General features: G+C 38.0%; 1 protein-coding gene across 2 annotated transcripts in view; it reads left to right on the top strand.

The window, feature by feature from the left end:
• The window catches only part of CDC5L (cell division cycle 5 like), a 56,220-nt gene extending 34,898 nt beyond the window's left edge, over positions 1–21,322 (top strand). For both annotated transcript variants that reach the window (XM_070418493.1, XM_070418492.1), the window contains 2 exons: positions 11,052–11,264; positions 11,974–21,322. In XM_070418493.1, the coding sequence (XP_070274594.1) occupies positions 11,052–11,264; positions 11,974–12,078 (318 nt within the window). In that variant the 3' untranslated portion in view covers positions 12,079–21,322. The remainder of the gene's footprint in view (positions 1–11,051; positions 11,265–11,973) is intronic.
• Positions 21,323–21,593: the final 271 nt, after the last annotated feature.

Here is a 21,593-nt window from a genome sequence, read left to right as displayed (position 1 = left end):
TGAAGGGTCCCCGGTTTGATTCTGGTCAAGGCCACATGCCCCTGTTGCGGGCTCGATTCCCAGGAGAGGGCATGTAGGAGGCAGTCGATCAGTGATTCTCATCATTGATGCTTCCATCTCTTTCCCTCTCCTATCAATAAAAATATATTTTGAAAAAAGCACACTTACAAAACTTTGATACCTTTTGTTCATCCTCTGATTCCTCTGAGTTTGTTACAGAGAGAGCGCCAAGTTGGATTATCCAGACAATGGCTTCCATGATTTTTCATGTTTGTGAAAATGTTGAAATGTACCAGATGGGAGTTTCATTACATGTGGTTTCTTAATATTGTCTGCATTTTTTGAATTGCAGAATCCGTGTAGGCATTTTGCCAGTGGCATGCAAATTGTGGTTCATGGACCACTAGGCTGCCTTGTGGATTCTTAATGGTGGTCTTCAGGGATGTTTCTGAGGCCAAGTTATAATGGGAAGGAGAAAGGGTGCTTCATGCAGTCACATTATGCAATTTTCTCTTATGTGATTGCCAGTTTCTCTTTACAGCAAGCATATTTGAAAATATTTTTATTTAGGGTGAACATAAAACATGATAAAATTACTGGGGTGGTCAGGGCTATGTAGGGCTAGGGAAATGAGCAGGAAAAAGGGAGAAAGCAATACATTTTTAAAATTCTGGAATGTAAGGTCTTTTTTTTTTTTTTTCCTTCTCACCCAAGGAGAAAGAAAGGAAGGGGGGGGGGGGGGACACAGAAACATGATCGGTTGCCTCCCATATACACCTCGACTAGGGTTTGAACCCTCAACCTTTTGGTGTATGGGATGATGCTCCAACCAGCTGAGCCACCTGGCCAGGGTATAAAGGTCTTTTTAATTAAAGTATAGTTGACATACAATATAATATTAGTTTCAGTTGTACAACATAGTGATTTGATTTTTATGTACCTTACAAAGTGATCATCACGAGCAGTCTCGTGACAATCTATCATCGTACAAAGTTACCGTGATATTATTGATTGTATTCCCTATCTCTGTTACATCCCTGTGACTTACAAGTTTGAATTATAAGTTTGTACCTCTCAATCCCCTTCATCTTTTTGCCCATCCTCTCATCACTCAACCCTCTGGCATCAATCAGTTTGTACTCCGTATGAGTCTGTTTTGTTTGTTCCTTTGCTTAGTTTTTTAGAGTCCGCTTATAAGTGAAATGTTTGTCTTTCTCTGACTTATTTCACCTAGCATATACCCTCTAGGTCAGTGATGGCGAAACTTTTGAGGTCGGCGTGTCAGCATTTTGAAAAACCCTAACTTAACTCTGGTGCCATGTCACATATAGAAATTTTTTGATATTTGCAACCATAGTAAAACAAAGACTTATATTTTTGATATTTATTTTATATATTTAAATGCCATTTAACAAAGAAAAATCAACCAAAAAAATGAGTTCATGTGTCACCTCTGACATGCGTGTCTTAGGTTCGCCATCACTGCTCTAGGTCCATACATGTTGTCACAAATGGAAAAATTCCATTTTTTTTCTGTGGCTAAGTAATATTACATTACACACACACACACACACACACACACAAATATAATCACATCGTCATTTTAAAAAAATATTTTTTTTTATTGCCCTGACCCAGCAAACCGTGACCTCCTGATTCATAGGTCAACGCTCAACCACTGAGCCACACCAGCTGTCTGTCACATCATCTCTATCCATTCATCTATGGATGGACACCTATGTTGCTCCCATATCATGGCTGTGGTAAATAATGCTGCGGTGAACAAAGGAGTGTGCATATCTTTTCAAATTAATGTTTTCATTTTCTTTAAATAAATGCCCCAGCTGAAATTGCTGAACTTTATGGTAGCTCTATTTTTAATTTTTTTGTGGAACCTTCATACTATTTTCCATAGTGTCTGTGCCAATTTACAATTTCACCAACAGTTCACATAGGTTTCCTTTTTTCTACATCTTAACCATTGTTACTTGTCTTTTTGATGACAGCCATTCTGACAGGTGAGATGATATCTCATTGTGGTTTTTATTTGCATTTCCCTGATAATTAGTGAGGTTGAGCCTGTGTGCCATCTGTATGTCTTTGGAGAAATGTCTATTCAGGTCTTCTGCCCATTTTTAATTGGATTATTTTTAATGCTGAATTTTATAAATTCTTTATTTATTTTGGATATCAACCACTTATCAGATATCTCATTTGCAAGTACCTTTTCCCATTTGGTAGGTTGTCTTTTTGTTTTGTTTTCTTCACTCTCCAAAAGCTTTTTGGTTTAATGAATCCCATTTGCTTATTTTTTATTTTGTTGCCCTTGCCCGCCTGAAGAGACACATCCAAGAAGAAAAAGCAATATCTTTTTATTTGAAGTTATTCTAAGTTTTTATTTTTAAGATCACATGTATAGGTATGTAATGGCTAATGTTTGTGAACCTCTTTTATCATTTAGTGGGAAATTAGAATTTGTTTTTGAAGTAATTCTCATCGTGGATGGAATCCTAGCAATCCAGTGTTGCTGGTTATTCTGGTTGTATTACTAACTTCCAGCAGGGTGTGCTGTTGCTCTGTTTTAATTCACAGAGTCAGGGAAAGTAGAACATCAGTGGTTAAATTTTATGTTTTCTGTTGTGTAGGGTTCATTTCTTATAAATGGTAGTTAGTGTAATTCTGATCTAAGGTCAGCATCATAGCTGATTGGAAAGCTATTTGGAAGCTTCTTGTAACATTTATATATAAATACTTAGGTCTCTCACTTAGTTAGAAATTATCTCATTTGAGGTGGGTAAGCTCTTTTCTGCCTCAAATGGTAAGGACATTTTGTGCTGTTTAAACTGCAAAAAAAAGTTTTTTCCTAAATCTCATTTACTTTGTTGAGGCACTAACTTTCATGACAGCAAATAAATGTGTCACAAAGTGAGTGGTGCCATAAAGTACAGTAATTTTTATGTCTATGTCGAATTGGTCTTGTGAGTTTTGAAGGGAAAAGTACAGAAAGAACCACTGCTGTTCTTTTGGAGATTTATTTGGGTCATTTATAAGCCACCATTAAAAACATGTGGTTCTCTTTGTTCATTTCAGTACCAGGAACTGGAATCTTCCGTTGAACTATTTTTGTTGAAGTATTGGTGATTTTGGAAGAATATTCATAAAACAGTTTGAAATAATTTTTCTTTTCTTGACTCCTGGATGTTGTTTACCCAACTAGTTACTTTTAAAGGATATGTAATGAAATCCTTTAATTTAGTAAGCTGTGCTTATTTCAAATGAAAGTTCATTAAACCTTTAAAAAGAAGAAAAGAGACTCAAAAACCCAAGTAAACAATTCCTCATTTTATTTGTATCCATCCCTAATTCAGAACTAGGTTTGTCTGAGCTTATTTTAGTTTTTGAAGATACAATTCTACTGGTTTGAAATACATAAATATTTTATTTCAATTGTGGTAATTCTTTCATCATTTCAGTTGATTGCTAAATTATAAACATTATTCAAAGTTTGTTGTGGGGAAGGAACTCCAGTTGTATTATACAAACTAAAAGCTATACTTAAATTATCCTTTCCACTCTTAGGTTCAGGGAGATAGGCCTTTCTGTGTAAGCACAGTGTACCATAGCAGTCAGTGTGTTTGATTTTTGATGCCATGAACTTTGGAACAGTGCATTTAAATTATGGCTCTATCATAGTATATCAAGCATGATGAAATCCAGCTTTGTCGTGGTTGGTGTCTCCTAAATGGATTAAAAAAATATACCCAGAGATTTCTATTGGAGTTAGTCTTTGAACTGTTTCTCATGATTAATATAAGATAGTCATTTAAAACTAATAGAACCACCTCAGGTTTTATGAAGAATGTGATGGGTGGTATAAGAGTCTGTTAAATCAAATCAGAATGTGGACACAAGTCAGAAGTAAGTGGGAAAAACTTCTGAATTATAACCAAGTCCATGTATTTTATTCTGCTTTGGAGGCAGAATCAATTTTAGAACCTTGCCAGACATTTGTGTGTAAAATAAGGCAGTAACAGCAAATAGAAATGACAGCTAATATCAGAAAAGGAAAAGTTAGAAAGCATGGCATGTTGATGCCATTGAAATATGGTGGCAAAAAGCCCTATGAATTTTAATAGCTTCTGTGAGGGCATTTAGGTGTATGGTAGGAGGGTAGAGCGATTGCTGTTTATAGAGAAACCCCAAATAAATAAGAAAAGCTTAATTTCTGTTCAGTGTCATGTTTTTATTTTTTTAAAAGAGGGATGGCTATAATTGTAGAAAAGTTTTCACCAAATGGTTAAAAATAAGAGCTTTAGTACTTTATTTAATCACATGTTCGGTGAATGTTACTGGGCATCTACTATGTGCCAGCCTCTGTTCTAGGCCCTGAGGTACAGCAGGCAACAAGGCAGATGAACGCTCTGCTCCTGTGGACTTCAGTTATCTGGGAAACCTTCATGTGGAGGACCTCCTTTTCTGACGATGCCAGATAAATGAGTCATTACTGTATTTGGGAAGTGCAAATAGAATTTGAAGTGTTCTAATTTGTTTCCACTTTAAGTGGAAATAGGAAATCATCTGAAGACATAATTATTTTGAGTGAAATAATTTCCAGTAGGTGCAAAAGTGAAATGAGAAGTCTGAATTTAGGCCTGCTATTAAATTTAATAGTATTTGAAATAGTATCTAAACTGCTGTGTTTAGGAAGTTTGGCTGAAAAGTAGATTTTGTCATGTTAGCTATAAAAATGGAAAGGCTTTCCTTAGAGGTGGAAACTAGGTCCAGAAGTAATACTTCTCCCTGTATTTTACTGGCACAGTCAACTTAGTCAAGAAATATTATGTAACATTGACTTCTTGGAAATAAAGTAACTTAAAGAACACAGATAACACATTTAAAATTCTTCTCAGTGTATTTGTAGAACTCTTTGAGGACCCCTGCCTTTACTGAATGGTTATGTTTCAGCAAAATTGGCTGCATAATGGATTCCATTTTCTCAGTGACTTCCATTATTATAAAGTCAGATGTTTCAGTACAGGAAAAATATTCCCTTAATACTTTAAATAGTGAGAACTTAGGGTAAGGATTAAGTTGGTGGACAATTCTGGGTGGAGGACTATATGTTGTATCTCAGCAGGCTTATGCTTATATTGCTTTGTGAGTGTGTGTGTGTGTGTGTGTGTTGGAGGGGGCGGGCGGAGGGTGGGGGAGGGAGGCAAAGGCTTCAGGAGAAGAGTTCTCAGAACTTTGGAATGCTCTGTTTCTGAAGTTCAGGTCTACTGTGACCCCTAAAGGCACTGGCAGATGTCTTGGTTGTTCGTAGCAAGAACTCTAGAGCTAGACCAGAGATCTCCTTGGTACATCTATGTTGCTTCTGCTATGCCTCAGTATTGGGTTGAATTGGTTTCACACACTTTATGTTTCATTTCCTAACTTGTGCAAATGTCAAGTGCTAGGCCACTTGATTGCTTTGTTGGTACATTCCTGTCCTGCAAAGGTGTTTAGTAAGGTTTTACTTTACTGCTTAGCTTGCTTTTCAGGAGTACAATCTGACAGTTGCTAACTCTGATAGATGTGACAATAATCACTTACTTGGACCTGCATCTCATCAATATAGAGAAGGTTTGTTGATAAAACTTAATGTTAAATAAGCTGTATAGAGATAAAAGAGCCACTCATGGACTCTTGTTTGCAAACATTTCGATGGTTGAACCACATCTTTACTACTATAAGATCATATTGCTGAATGATGGACTGGGAAGTGGAGCTGCCATTAACTCTGTATTTATTTTGGGTATCCTTAAACCTGCTTTTCCAGTGGTATAAAGTTATATTATGGGCCCCAAAGCAAGAGTTTCAGTGAGGGATGCTCTTAATGTTTCTGAACCTCACTGTTACAGACTTTAACTGAAGACAGTATTGGAGACCCAAGGATAATGTGTTTATTTTGGAATTACTTAAGCTTAGTAACCTTAACAAACTTAGTGAGTTTGAAAGTAACAATTACACTTTTATAAGTCCCATACAGCCTCCTTTTGTAATGACCCAAGGAAACACTTATGGTTCCACTGATTCATCTCCTGGGGACCATCAGTTTTCCATTGGTCTCTGGCCAGTCTTTTTTAGACAGTTTCTTTTCTATGCATTTAAAAATAACATTTGGGGTGCTTTTCTAAAAATAATACCAGTACTTTAAAGAGAAATTTAAAAAGAAATTTTAAAAATGAAGAAAAGAGCCTATCATCGAGACATAATCACAAAATGACATCTTGGGAGTGTGTACTTTTATATATGTGTGAGTACATATTTATAAGATTACATATGATAGGAAAAAAGTTACTATACATAACATCTGTGTGGATGAAAGGAGGAAGGTGTTTAAATTGGAATCATCATATATTACTTTGTTCACTGAATAGTATCCTCTATCTAATAACGAGGGAATATGCAAGTTGACCGCCACACAGGTGGTGGCGCCCACAGCGGAGAGGGGTTTCTGTAACACAGGATGGCTGCACCCACAGTTGGGTCTGATTTCCCGTAATGAGCAATCAGGGACCTGAGGCTGCGTGGCGCTGGGCTGGGGCAGGGGACCCCTTGAAGGATGTAGTAGTGCATGAAGCAGCAGGTGGCTGGGGAGGGGCCTGGGCCGGGCGCCATAGTGCTCCGCTCCTGCTCATCCTGGCCCCACTGTGCTTGCTGCTGCCACCACCACCGCTGCTTGGTAGTGTTGCCACAGAGGCAGGAGAGGCTCGCGCCACCACAGCTGCGCTTGCCAGCTGTGAATCCGGTGTCGGTGCCCATCGGTCAGCTGAGCGGCACTCCTGCTATGGGAGCGCACTGACCACCGGGGACAGTTTCTGTACTGAGCATCTGCCTCCCTGGTGGTCAGTGCACATCATAGCAACCAGTCGTTCAGTTGCTTAGGCATATATATATTAGTGGCCCGGTGCACAAATTTGTGCACATTAGGGAATTAATTAGAGGAAATATTTTAATATTGCTATTTGCCCTTTCTCTATGATAGAAGTGTCAGAGATGAAAGAAAATTAGTAAAATGTATATGAAAATATCGATCGCCTTAAAGTGGGAGGCCCAGGCTACCTGGCCGGGACTCTACGATCAATCGCTGTGCAGAGGGAGGACCCACCCACCTGCCACAGAGCCACCGGCTGGGTGGTTTGGGCTTCCCTCTTTGGGGTAATCAATTGTAGAGCCCCCCCACCCAACCCCCCATCGATTACCCCGAAGAGGGTGGCCTGGACCTCCCTCTTCGGGGGTGATTGTGGGGGCGATGGCGGCCCCCTGACCAATTGCATCGCACCCGCCTTGGCTGGCCTGGCGCCAGTGCGTGTCATAGTGAGGTCTTCAGGACGGTCATCCAGACAGTCGTTCTGCTGTTCGGTCATTCGGTTGATTTGTATATTACACTTATTATTATAGACTAGAGGTCCGATGCACAAAAATTTGTGCACTCGCTGGGGCGGGGGGGGGGGGGAGGGGGGTCCCTCAGCCCGGCCTGTGCCCTCTTACAGTCTGGGACCCCTCGGGATGACCACCTGCTGGTTTAGGCCCGCTCCCCGGGAGATTGGGCCTAAGATGGCAATCAGACATTCCTCTGGCAGCCCTCGGGGGATGTCCACTTGCCAGCGGGGAGCAGGCCTAAACTGCAGTCGGACATCCTTAGTGCTGCTGAGGAGGCAGGAGAGGCTCCCACCACCACCGCTGTACTGGCAGCCATCAGCCTGGCTTGTGGCTGAGCAGAGCTCCTCCCATGTGAGAGCACCCTGACCGCCAGAGGGCAGCTCCTGCATTGAGCGTCTGCCCCTGGTGGTCAGTGTGTGTCATAGTGACCAGTCATTCCCAGTCCTTCTGCTGTTAGGGTCAGTTTGCATATTACCCTTTTACTGTATAGGATAGAGGCCTGGTGCACGGGTGGGGGCTGGCTGGTTTGCCCTGAAGGGTGTTCCAGATCAGGGTGGGGGTCCTGCTTGGGTGCCTGGCCAGCCTGGATGAGGGGCTGATGGCTGTTTGCAGCTGGTCACACCCCCTTCAGGGTGGGGGTCCCCACTGGGGTACCTGGCCAGCCTGGATGAGGGGCTGAAGGCCATTTTCAGGCTGGTGGGTGACTGAAACTTCCAACTTCTCCTTTTTTTCTTTTTTTTCTTTTTTTAATTCTGGGATTTATTTACCTTCTATGGGTGTCACTGGAGCTGAGAGCCGGCTTTAGCTCTGAGGCTCGGCTCCAGCTCTGAGACCTTGGTTTGTTTGGCTTCTATAATTGAAACACTGTTGCAACTCCAACTCTGAGATCCTGGCTGGCTGAAAGCAGGTTTCTGGGATGGTTTAGCTTCTATAATTGCAACATTGTTTCTGAGAGTGCAAGCTCAGAGCCCGGCAGCAGCAGGCGGGGAACCTTTGCTTCCTCCTTCACTGGAGCAAGCAAGCCTCCTGTTCGTTTCAGCTGCCTGGCTGTCAGCCGCCATCTTGGTTGGCAGTTAATTTGCATATCTTGCTGATTAGCCAAGGGGAAGGGTAGCTAAGTTACGGTTAATTACCATGTTTCTCTATTATTAGATAGGATATTCTCATCTCCTTTTTGAAAATTGAATTTCACTCTTTTATTAATGGATATAATTAGCTCTAATTATATCAAGTGTCTTACTTTAAATGTGTAATGTTATAGTGAACTTTATTTAAGATTGTTAGAAATTTAGATCTGATACATATTTAAAGCACAAACTTCCTTCCATTGTAACTATATTTGGGAGGCTGGTCTGGTGACAAGTGAGCAATGTATTTAATCCTAGCTCCATACCAGCTTTGTTAGATGTTTGAAGAAGATTTTGAAGTGTATCTCTAAGTGCATAAAATGATTTAAAAATATTTTTTGAGAACTTTTGGTAAATCCGCTGTAAATGCAGTGACCTAAATCATTTTTTGGGAGAACTTTTGGTAAATCAGCCATAAGATGCAGTGCAAGCTTCTTAAGCAAGGATTGTTTAAGGGCTTAGAAATGTGAATCTGATTACATCAGCGTCTGGTTCTTCCTGAGTCTTTCTTTTTAAACAAAAAGGTTTTATAATCTGTTGAACACTACTGTTGTGTGGAGGGCAGGGGAGTTGGGGCTGATTGAAGGTAGTCTGTCCCATGTATGCATTGGCTAGAAAAAGTGCATTGAACAGTCATAGGTTGAGCCTATTATAAAATATATAGATGTCTTCTTTCACAATTTTTTTCAATTACACGTTACTATCAATATTTTGTACTAGTTTCAGTTGTACAGCATAATGGTTAGTCACCATATACTTTACTTACAAAGTGTTCCCCCCAATATTTCCAGTACCCACCTGGCACCATACATAGTTGAGATTCAGTATATATATTATTGACTATATTCCCTATGCTGTACTTTACATCCGCCTCACTGTTTTGTAACTTCCAATTTGTACTTCTTAATCTCTTTATTCCTTCACATTTTAATGATCAGATGGCAGATGTAAGATAACTAAGCTAAAATTGAATATTAAAAGCAGTATTATAGCCATAGCTGGTTTGGCTCAGTGGATAGAGTATCAGCCTGCAGGCTGAAGGGTCCCAGGTTCGATTCCAGTCAAGGGCACATACGAAGGTTGCGGGCTCAATCCCCAGTAGAGGGCATGCAGGAGGCAGCCAATCAATGATTCTCAACATGGATGTTTCTATCTCTGTCTCCCTTCCTCTCTGAAATCAATAAAAATATATTTTTTAAAAAGCAGTATTCCACTTTTAAAATATTTTTAGTTACTAACTTGATATACTTGCCTAAATTAAATTAATTTTCCCCATACTTGAATATTTTTAGTATAATTTTCATATTTTCTTGGAATCTTTAACACAATATATTTTTTTAATTTTTAAAAAAATATATTTTATTGATTTTTTACAGAGAGGAAGGGAGAGAGATAGAGAGTTAGAAACATCGATGGGAGAGAAACATCAATCAGCCGCCTCCTGCACATCTTCTACTGGGGATGTGCCCGCAACCCAGGTACATGCCCTTGACCGGAATCAAACCTGGGACCTATCAGTCCGCAGGCCGACGCTCTATCCACTGAGCCAAACCGTTTTCGGCTTTAGCACAATATTTTTTAAGAGAGTTTAAAGAGAAGAAATATTTGATATGTTAATAGCCGAGAGTTTTCTTTTTACATATATATATATACATATATATATATATCCCAATGCATGAAATTTGTGCCAGCAGTAGCTTTAGAATTTTGTTCAAATCTTTATTCTGTTAATTGTCCTTCTCCTGTTCTTTTGTGAGTTTATACATTTTTAATTCTTTCCCTTTAATTTTAGAATGGTCTGAGGAGGCATCTCACCTGTGCTCAATATAATTTCGTGGTGTCCTTTCACTTCTCAAAAATTAGAAAATTGTGTTGACAAATGTGATATTCTTTTTCCTTAATGGGTTATATGCCAAATTTAGAATTTTGACATTATAAAAAAATTTTATAGTTTGAGGAGTTACGGTTTGATCACAGCTATTAAAAATGTACATGTGTAATGTAGAAGTACATTTTTTTTGCATATCCTGCTGATTAGCCAATGGGAAGCGTAGCGGAGGTTTGGTCAATTACCATGTTTGTCTGTTATTAGATAGGATGGGCCACCTCTGCATGCTCCTAGAAGTACATTTTTGAGCTATAGGTGGTGAAGATGAGTCACTGCCAGTTCTAAAATCAGTGCAGATTAATGATAGCAGAAGTTATTTTCAGAAATAGAGATTACTCCGATTTTCCAATAATTTTCATAGAATTGCCATAGTATGAAATTCAAGCCTGCTTTGCCATAGAATCATGGGTGAAATTATTATAAATATTTTATTTAGGACTAATCTGTAAAATCCATCAGGTGCAAGACAGATCCTTCTTAAGCCTAATTTTGTGTTATGATAGCTGAAGTATAAGGAACTGTAGTGTGCTGCTGCTTTTAACCAATACTGCCTCTGTAGTCCTGTTATTTAGCCTGCTTTTCTCATGTGTGCTGATGTGATCTCCCCCCAGATAAACAGGGGTCACATGACGACAGAAGCCAAGAGAGCTGCAAAGATGGAAAAGAAGATGAAAATTTTGCTTGGGGGTTACCAGTCTCGTGCTATGGGGCTCATGAAACAATTGAATGACTTATGGGACCAAATTGAGCAGGCTTACTTAGAGTTACGCACTTTTGAAGAACTCAAGAAACATGAAGATTCTGCGATTCCCCGGAGGCTAGAGGTAACATTATTGCCTTGCAGCTTTGCTCAGAAAGAGAGCCACAGAGAATTACCCAGGGCTTTCCTATTTTTATTTCTTTCCTGTGCAGGGAGCTGATACTGTCTCGCTTTTTCCAGTGAGAGCCTAAACTTTCTGACCTAGAATTGCCAGGGGTTGGATGGATAGAGCAGGCCAGAGGCTTTTCCTTCACTAATTTTCTGTTTTGTGTAAAGATACATTATGAAATGGAATAAGTAACCTTGAGATTTTCCCCCTGAAACTGAATTGTATCCCATTCATAAAGCTCTCCAAGGTACATTAAACTGATGTCTTTTTGATTGGTAATTTTGGGTGCTGGGAATATAGATACTCATTCCAAAGCATCAAGTTGCTTTGGTCACATTTAACTTGATTTCCTCAGTGTACATGATAGCCCCTGCCAAGATAAAGTGCATTCGTGGGTATCAATAGGATAATAATGGCTTGTTTATTTGAGATAGAAGCAGAGACTTTACAAAATGATGGTAGTCATATGACTAATCAAAGAATGGCCTTAGCAGTATTTGTGTTATAGCTAAAGTAGCCCCTATTTTTGTTTCTCTTTGGGCAATGCTTGCCTCTTAAGAATCAGGACTGAACTCAGCTGTTTGTAGGATGATAAAGTACCATAGATCTTTTTAATTTTCATTACTTATGTGTGAAATAATTATTTAATATCTGTCTCTTCAAGTGTCTAAAAGAAGATGTACAGCGACAACAGGAAAGAGAAAAGGAGCTTCAGCAAAGATATGCTGATTTGTTGCTGGAGAAAGAATCTTTAAAGTCCAAAATGTGAAGCACAGTGTGTATTCTGTCACAAGATGAACTAATTGCTGGTTTTCGTACTCTGGAAGGCTGAAACTGATGTTTATCTTCATTGACAAATTTGCCCATAATCTGTGGTCTTTTGATTGTTTATTTTAAACGATATTGATCTAACACATTCTGTGTATAAAGCCTTTCACTCCACAGGACATTTTAGGGTTTAAATTATGACAATCATTCTTTTATCAGTGTCACATTTGGAAATTTTTTTTTCCAGTTTCGGCCTTTATTTTAAAAGCTTGATTTTTAAGTGCTGCCTATGAGTATACTCTTGAATAAAAACAAAACCTAAAAAATTGAGAATGTAGCCTTTTGTTTGTAGTAATTGGATACTTAAAAGTGCCCACAAACCAGCAAATATGTACTCTGTATCATATTTAATGAGTAACTCTGGGATAATCAAATGGTGAACTAGCATCTTAACTTAAATCTTAAGTAGGCAATCCTTTTGTGGCTTTGTTAGTTTTTACTGTTTTACCATAGAATGATCATTTGTCTGTACACTGACAAGATAGATTAACTTTTTAATACCTCTTCTTTTTTCTCAATATAATTTTAGGCACGATGTCTTCTCTGCTCAGCTACTTACATGTGTAGTTTATGGATTGGGGCTCAAAAGATTTCTTGACCTGTTATTTTCTTGTAAATATTTTTTGACAAAGGCATTTTAAAGATTAATTTCAACAAGGCTAGTAAACTTTAATTATTAAAGCTCTGTGTTTAAGTCAATCAGACAAATGTAGAATTTGGGGGCTGGATGGGTAGAAGTGAGAAGATTTAACTTTATAATAATGCATAGGAAATCATTTAGGACAGTAGCTGGCTGTAAGTTTCAGTATAGGCCAAAAATGTGTTGAACTCACCAAAAAAATTTGCCTAATCTTAGAATATTAGGGACTTAAAAGGGAGGGAGGGATACATTCATTCATGAGATATTTATTGTCAGAGTCCTGGGGATAGAACAATTAATAAAATAGGCATACTTCCTGTTTTGTGGCACTTACAGCTTATTTGACAATGACAGACAACTAAAATTTAAATGTTTACTGAGTGACTCTTATGTACCAGGAACTTTAAAGTGTTGAACAGTTATTAAGACACAGTTCTTGCTGTTACGGAGGCGGCATTGTGGGGGAGATAATAAATATGCAGGAAAAAATATCAGATCATGAACTTGAGATTCCATGCAGGGCATTAACAGAGTGATGAGAAATAGCAACTGGTGGCTGTTCTGGGTGGGATGATCAAAGAGCTCTAGGAAAGAACAGTTAAGGTCGGATATGACTACATCTTAGAAGGAGCCATCTGTGAGATTCAAGTAGAGCTCAAGGCCAACAAAGTGAAGAGCTAGCACAAAGGTGTGCTTGAGGAACAAAGTCAGTATGGCCAGTGTCCAGATGGCATTTGTATAAGGCCTGGTGATAGGGCCATACTTATAAGGCCGTAGGAAGGAATTTGGGCCTTATTCTAACTATGATGGGAAACTTTCCTTCTAAGCAAAGGAATGACATGGTCAGATTTGTTTTTGGAACATCCTGTGGCCCTACTGTGTGATCTCTCCCCAGGTTGAAAATAAGGAATCCAGTTAGTTCAGGAGCCTGGTGCAGTAGTCCGGGCACCCAGGAGCGACTCAGACTAGGATATAAGCAGTGCTGAGGGAGGCATGGAAAGATCTGAACAGCAGTAGTTCTGGCCAAGTCATAAATTTATATTTTCTTGGTATCTACTTATTCTAGTCCTTTCCTCAGTAATTTTGCCTGGGTTTTCTAGGAATTACTTTCATAGCTATGACTGACGATGTTCTTCTAATAGTCTTATTTAGTTTGTATTGCATGTTTTGTTGGTTGAATTGTTTAGAACGACATAAAATAACAACTATAATGGTATTTGTTTTGTTTTCTGACTTTAATGGGAACATCCATAGCAGTGTTTTACCTTTAGGTTTGCTGTTTTTAGTCAGATATTCTTCATCTAGAAAGGAAATTTCCCTCTATTTTTAGTTTTTAAAGAATTTAAATTAGGTATGGCTCAGGAATTTGGTCAAATATGCTTTTTGGGTATCTATTAACATAATTATATAATTATTTCATTTGATTTGTTGGTGACATTTTTGAAAATGAGAATACGTACCTTTATTAAAGCTGGGGCTAGGGAAACAAGGAAGGGCTTGGGGTAGAAGAAGCAAGAGGAGAGAGCCTAGGTGGCTGCCGTCGCTCTCCAGAGATGTCATAGGAAAGAAATGAGCCAAGACCGGGCGGCCTTAGCTCGTTGACAAGTCCAAGAAAAGGGCGGCCTTGGAGGCAGGTTTAGGGGGTTAGCCCAGGACGAGCCGCCACTGCCCGTTTCTCCCCTGGTTGCAAGTCTCATGGGGACCCTTCGAGTGTAGGAGATGCAGGACTGGGGGTGGGGTGGGGTGGGGGGGAAGGCGGGCGTGCTCCTGGAGGAAGAGCATTGTTGAGGACATTTTAACAGATTTAACAACATTAAACCAGCTTTGAACTCCTGGAATCAGGTAGAATAATTAAAAAAAAAAAAAAAATTTATAGTTTACCTGCATCTTATGTAGACTTGAATTATACCGATTTAAAATTGTTGATCTAATAATAGTAGTGAAGACTCACTTTGATTTCAAAATTTGAAGTAATACATATACAGTAAACCCTTGATTTAATGGACTTTGGATTTAACAGACAAAATTTCTAGTCCAGATGTCATATGTGAAGATTAACACCCTGTTAATTTTAAAATGCTTTTAACCAAGATTTGCTTATAAATAAATTAGCAGGTTATTTTGTTGTTATTAATTCACTGTTATTTTTAACAAATTTTAGCGGATAGGCCATATGTTGGAAAAAATACTGTAGTAATTTCACCGACATAGATAAATACTACATACCTACAACTATAGTCTACATATTTAAATCCAAGAATCACTGCTTGTAAACAACGTTCAGCAAATGATTAGCATGTGATCACACCGCATCAAGCAGGAAATTGGTTCTGTCATCACGTGATATGACTTTCTGCAGCAGTTTTCATATGGGGGCAGATGTTCTGGGTCCTAAGCCATGCCCCAGCCATGTGCATTTCTTTACTTGTGGTGACTGGTGAATGCAGTATACCGTAAACTTAAAATTACAGTAGTACATATCGAAAACTTTTCTGTGAAATTAAACTTTTCACACAAACTTAATTTTAATCACAAAACGTATCTTCAGAAGTAAAAGCAGGTAGACTAGCCCTGATTGGTGGTGCTAAGTGGTTGGAGCATGGCCCACGCACCAAAGGATCGTAGGTTCGATTCCTGGTCAAGGGCACATACTTAGGCTGTAGGTTCGATCCCCAGGCCTGGTCAGGGCATATGCTTGGAGGCAACCAGTAGATGTGTTTCTCTCATATTGATGTTTCTCTCTCTCTCTCTCTCTCTCTCTCTCCCCCTCCCCCCCCTTTCTCCCCCCTCCCCCCCACTCTCTCAAAAAACAGTCAACGGAAAAAATGTCCTTGGGTGAGGATTAACAAAAAAACACACAAAATACAAGGAAACTAATTTGTCAATTTTTTAATACCCATTTGGAAAACCTACTTTATTATATAATTGACTTTTGGCTTTAACAGTTACACCCCCTTGCCCAAATTAATCTGCTTTATTGAGGTTTTACTACTTATAGCTTAAAAAAGTGACCAAGAATTGCATTGCATAATTTCAAAACTGGCATCTCAGTACATTTGTAAACTGTTCCTGCTTTTGCCATATAGCAATACAGCTTCGGCTAGTAAACAAACATGCCATCATTCTTTGTTAGCGTCCTGTAAAGCTCCGGGTTCTTTACCAGCACCGTTCTGAGAGAGAGAGTCACATTTATCTATTCTCTTACAGGCATTCGTTAAGTGGTGGTGTTAAAACTAGTGTTGAAAAGGATGTTCAAGTCTCAGTAACTTTGGGACAGAAATTAAATGTGATCAAGATCTTTTTTTTTTTTTTTTAATATATTTTATTGATTTTTACAGAGAGGAAGGGAGAGGGATAGAGAGTTAGAAACATCGATGAGAGAGAAACATCGATCAGCTGCCTCCTGCACACTCCGCACTGGGGATGTGCCCGCAACCAAGGTACATGCCCCTGACCGGAATCGAACCTGGGACCCTTGAGTCCGCAGGCTGACGCTCTATCCGCTGAGCCAAACCGGTTAGGGCGTGATCAAGATCTTAAAGCAACTACCACTATGAGCAAGAGTCCTTTTTGAAATAGTAAAATAATGGTGAAATAGGAAAAAGCAATCTCAAAGAAAAAACACACTGCAGTGATTGTGGACTTTGCTGTTGCAACTGTGCACCCCCTGCTTTTACATTTATTTTTCTGGGAAAACTACTTTCAAAATACGTGGTGTCCTCTGGAATGCATTTTTCCTAAAATGTGACTGCCTTAATGGTACTATAGAATTTGATTTGCTAATATTTTACTTAGGAAAATAGCATTTTTACATGAGTGAGTTTGGCTATTGTCCAAGTTTTGACATAGGGATTTTGCTAGCTCTATAAAGCGGATAGGATAACTGTATATATTTTTCTATGCATTAAGCAGTTATATTATAGCACAGGAGTGATTTGTTCCATGAAATATTGAAGGATTGTGCTTATAAAACGAGTTCAGAGCCCTTTCTGGAAAGAATTTCTTGATAACTATCAGTTTCTTTTGTGACTATTAATATGTCATCTATTTTTAAATTTAAGTAACTTTAAAATTTTGTTTCCAACTGCATTTTCCTTTTGTGTTTATTATTTACTAAATTAGGTAATTTATACTTTTCTATCAAATTTATTTTTTTTGAAATGCAATGCATTTATTAGCATAGAATTTTAATAGAAAGAATAAAAAATTTCTATTAAATTTGCTCCTTCTAGGTTATAAAAAATTTACCTTAGTTCTACCACTTATTTTTTTTCTTGCTAATGGTATCTTTTTTCCCTTCAAAACAACCAGTTTGGATTTATCCAATTGTGATTTTCTATTAATTTCTCATTTTATGTTTATTATTTTTGTTTTCTCTAGATGTCTTCCCTATAACTTTTGAGTCTGATAATTATTTTTTTTGTTTGTATACTCATTAATACATTGAAGGCTTTTGTTTTTCCCTAACTTTAAATATGTTCACATCCTAGCTATGTTGATGAGTTTTATAAGTAGTTTATTATTGTTTCAAAGTTTTGGTTTATTAAGAATATTTAAAAATTTCTGTGTGGTTGGTTTTTTCTTTATTTTTCAACTTTTGCTACTTGTAGGGTTTTTTCCTTGTGGAAAGGAAATATGGCCTACATACTTTTTGCCTTTTAGAATTTATTGAGGTTTTGGGGCCTAGCATTTAAAAAAAATATTCTGTGGGTGTTTTAAACAAAGGTTTAATCCAGTTGTGTGGGACAGGTGAACATGTGTTTCACTTCATTCAACCACTTTAATTACATTATTCCAATTTTGTTTTGGTTATAAACTGTCATGGACTAGTAATGTTAGCTTAAAGTCTTCTAATATAGTTATTTCTCTCAATTTTATCTTGTTTTAGCTTTTGCTTTGTGTGGCTTGATACTATTATTTAATATAGATACTTGTGTCTGTTAAGTACAATTTATAAGGAAGACTTGCTAGTCTGTAAAGTTATTCTTTTTGTCCTATTAGTTATTTTGCTTTGAATTTTACTTCCTGGATATTAGAATATTTCTGTCCTTTTTTGTTTATATTTGCTTGATAAATTAATTTTTATCCTTTTATTTTTAACTTTGATATATTTTTTAGTTGTCTCTTAAACATCATGTCTTTTTATATTTCAGCACATTTGGAGAGTCTTTGTGTTTTATTAGGGAAGTCTAATCCATTTGCTTTCGTTAATTACTGACTTTGGTCTTCTGTGATCATGTTTTATTTTATGCTTTCTCACTGATTTCTCTTATTTCCTAAAAGCATTGTAATTTCATGGCTTTAATTTTCTTAGTGATTTGATTTAGAAAATACACATCCTCTTTTTTTTTTTTTCCTTTAAATCTTCACCTGAGGATATATGCTTTTATTGATTTGAGAGAGAGAGAGAGGAAGGGAGAGGGAGAAACATTAATGTGAGAGAGATGTCGATTGGTTGCCTCCCTGACCAGGAATCGAACCCACACCTTTCCCTGTATGGGATGATGCATCAACCAACTCAGCCACACCGTTATAAGCCCTCTTTTAAACTTTACAGATGATTAAGGTACCATTTAGGGTTCAAGACTATTCAGGAGAAAGAAAGCCTACCAAAATTTGAACAGGGAAAATTCAGTATGAAGAATTATTAACTAGTAATGGGATTGATTAACCACAAAGAGAGGCCAGTACATCTCTAAAGAAGGCAGGACTAGCAGCTGCAGGGAGCAGCCGTTACTTGCAGACTGAGGGAGAGGACCCAAGGGAGGGACAGGCTTGGACGAGCCCTTTTCCCTGCCCGCAAGGCTGAGGTTCGGGTCTCATTGAAGGGGATGTGTGGCCCACTGGATGCAGCGTGCTGAGGTGCCACCGTCAGGTGGCAGGCAGGGCGTCAGGGAAACGGTAGAAGTCATTGGCTGGGTGCCAGTGCCCTTGGGAAAGCTGCCTCTGGGGCCTGCACCGCTGGAGAATGTGCACCACTGGCTTTCACGTTGCCGGCAACACAGGCACATGCTGACAGTGGCTCAGTGGTAGCACGAGGGAGAAGCTCTGGAACCAGGAGATGGAGGCCCCTTTCCACCTGCAGTGCCCCTCCAGTGCCACCTAATACTGTGTCCACTGGCAAATGAGACATGTTTGTAGGTCACAACTCTAGTACCACAAAGCAGGGAACGAGGATGGCTTTGCAGCTGGCCCAATAATCATTGTTTTCCAAAATCATACTCAAGCCTGTATTTTTCTTAGGGGCTGAATAAGGAATGAAACCGTTGTCTGAACCACTTTCAATTCCATTAACGGCTCCTTTATACCATGGTAAGGGGACTCATTCTATTTTTAGTTGGGGAATCTCCAGGGAATGCGTGCTAGTTCACTATTCAAAGCTGTTTGTTTCATCGGATTGTTTCCCCTGTGGCCAATCTTTGGGTTTGGATTCAAACTTTTCATCTCTCTTCTCAGCCTCTTGTGCTCAGGGCATTCCTTGGAAGTGTTTCCTTGCTCCTTATCTTCCCTGCCATCCTACACTATTTCTTTGGGTACCCTTTATTCCACATTTTCAGCCAAAGATAAAAACAAGGAGTAACATTCAACAATATTCTCTCTTTAAAAAAGTTTATTTTTGTCAGTAATATGTGCATATGTTTTACAAACTAAATTCTGGGATGATGGTGATGGCTGGGATGTAGCAACCAAAAACCCCTGGACAACATTTACAACATAACTAGATGACAAGCTCTTCATCCCCATGAACTCCAAAATACGTGTGATGTGGATAAACCACCAATAGGCTGTGGAGTCTGTGCAGGAAAAATCACCTGATACACCTAAGAACAGGGGAACCTTAAAGTAGCCAATGGGTATTCATGGAATGAGTAGTAGACCAATTAGAGAACAGTGGCTAAAGTTTGCAGATAAATCAGCAACCTCAATGATGAACGTCATCATATTTCTTTTTAGGTAGGTCTAAACATTTCAAAAGTCTTCCTGTCTCAAGGCAAGATGTTTTTCCTTTGGGGAAAAAAGTACAACATATATGGGTATTAACATCATCAGCTATAGCATATTTGATAACTTACCGTGTTGATTTATGTGGTCCCATTTGGTAGCCACTAGCCATGTGACTGTGGAGCACATGACACATGGGGGGTTCACATTGCTGTGCTGTAAGTAACCGATTAGGAAGACAGTGTGAAAAAAAATCTCATTTTAAAATATTGCTTACATGTTGAAATGAGAATATTTTTGATAACTGGCTTAAATAAAATATATTATTAAAATTAAGTCCACCTGTTTCTTTTTACCTTAAAAAATGTGGCTAGTAGAACATTTAAAATTACATGTGTGGCTTGCAGTATATTTCTACTCACAGCACTGTTTTAATTTTTTTGTTATTGATTACTAATTTAATTCCATTGTGGTTTGAGAACATACTCTGGATGATTTCAGCCCTTTAAAATTTATTGAAATTTGGTTTATGACCCAGCATATGGTATGTTTTGGTGAATCTTTCTTGTTCACTTGAAAATGTGTATTCTGCAGGCTATAATGTTCTATAAATACCAATTAGGTCACAATGGTTGGTAGAATCCAAGTTTTCTACATCTTTAAATGCTTTTTTTCTCTCCACTTGTTCTGTAAGTTGCTGAGATAGGTATGGTGAAATAACCAACTGTAATTGTGAATTTGCATATGTCTCTTCAGTTCTTCCTTTTTTTTTTCTAAACAAGAGTTTAGAAATTATTGTCACATTTATGTTTTCTTATTGAATTGTCACTTTTGTCATTATGAAATGTCCTTTATATCTGGCAACATTCTTTGGCCTGAGTCTATTTTGTCTGATATTAATATTGCTACTCTAGTAATCTTATGATTAGAGTTTGCATGATGTATCTTTTTCCATACTTTTATTTTTAACCTCTCTGTATGTTTTAGTTAATGTGGGTTTTTATATGTATCATATTGTTGTTGGGGTAGACATGTATCTTAGACTGCTTGATATTCCACAGGTCATTAAGATTTTATTCTTTTTAAAAATTATTATTCTTTTTCTCCTCCATTCTTCATATCATGTTGCAGTTTTTTGAGTTTCCTGATTGCTTTTTTCTGCAATGTCTAATTTGTTGTTATTCCTTTGTAGTGAAATTTTCATGTCAGATATTATATTTTTGTCTTTAGCAGTTCCATTTTCTTTTTTACATAATTTCTCTTTATATTTATATTTTCTTTTACAACCTTGAACATATAGAGCATGTTTATAATAAGTGTTTTAATGTACTTATCTGCTTATACCATTATCTGTCATTTCTGGGTCTATTTCTATTGACTGATTTTTCTCCTGGACCCCAGTCATTTTCCAGTTCTTTGATTTAGTACTAAGAAAGATTACACACATTATGAATGTTACATTGCTGGCTTTGTTATCTTTGTATTGGGCTTTATTCTAGCAGATAGTTAATTTACTTGCAGATCTGTTTAATCCTTTTAAGGTTTGTTTTCTAGCAAACTGGCCCATGCCTGTTTTTGTAAATAAAATATTATTGGAACACAATCACGCTCATTTGTTACTTATTGCCTGACTGCTTTCACACAACAACAGCAGAATTGCGAAGTTGTAACAGAGATGATATGGCCTGCAAAGCCTAAAATATTTACTTGCTTGACCCTTACAGAAAAACTTTGCCTACCCCTGCTCTAGTGAAGTATTTATTTTAAAATGAATTTGTAGGCAAATATCTAAAAACATTCTCATTTTTAATTTCTACTACAGTAAATATCAACAGCTACGACCCACATAAAAACGTTTTGGGATCCTTAATTTT

Source organism: Myotis yumanensis, unplaced genomic scaffold (genome assembly GCF_028538775.1).
Source record: "Myotis yumanensis isolate MYYU_CA2020_CCGP unplaced genomic scaffold, mMyoYum1.0.hap1 SCAF_6, whole genome shotgun sequence".
NCBI lineage: Eukaryota > Metazoa > Chordata > Mammalia > Chiroptera > Vespertilionidae > Myotis > Myotis yumanensis.
Note: the sequence above shows the minus strand (reverse complement) of the source record. Positions and strands in the feature narration are given on the sequence as shown.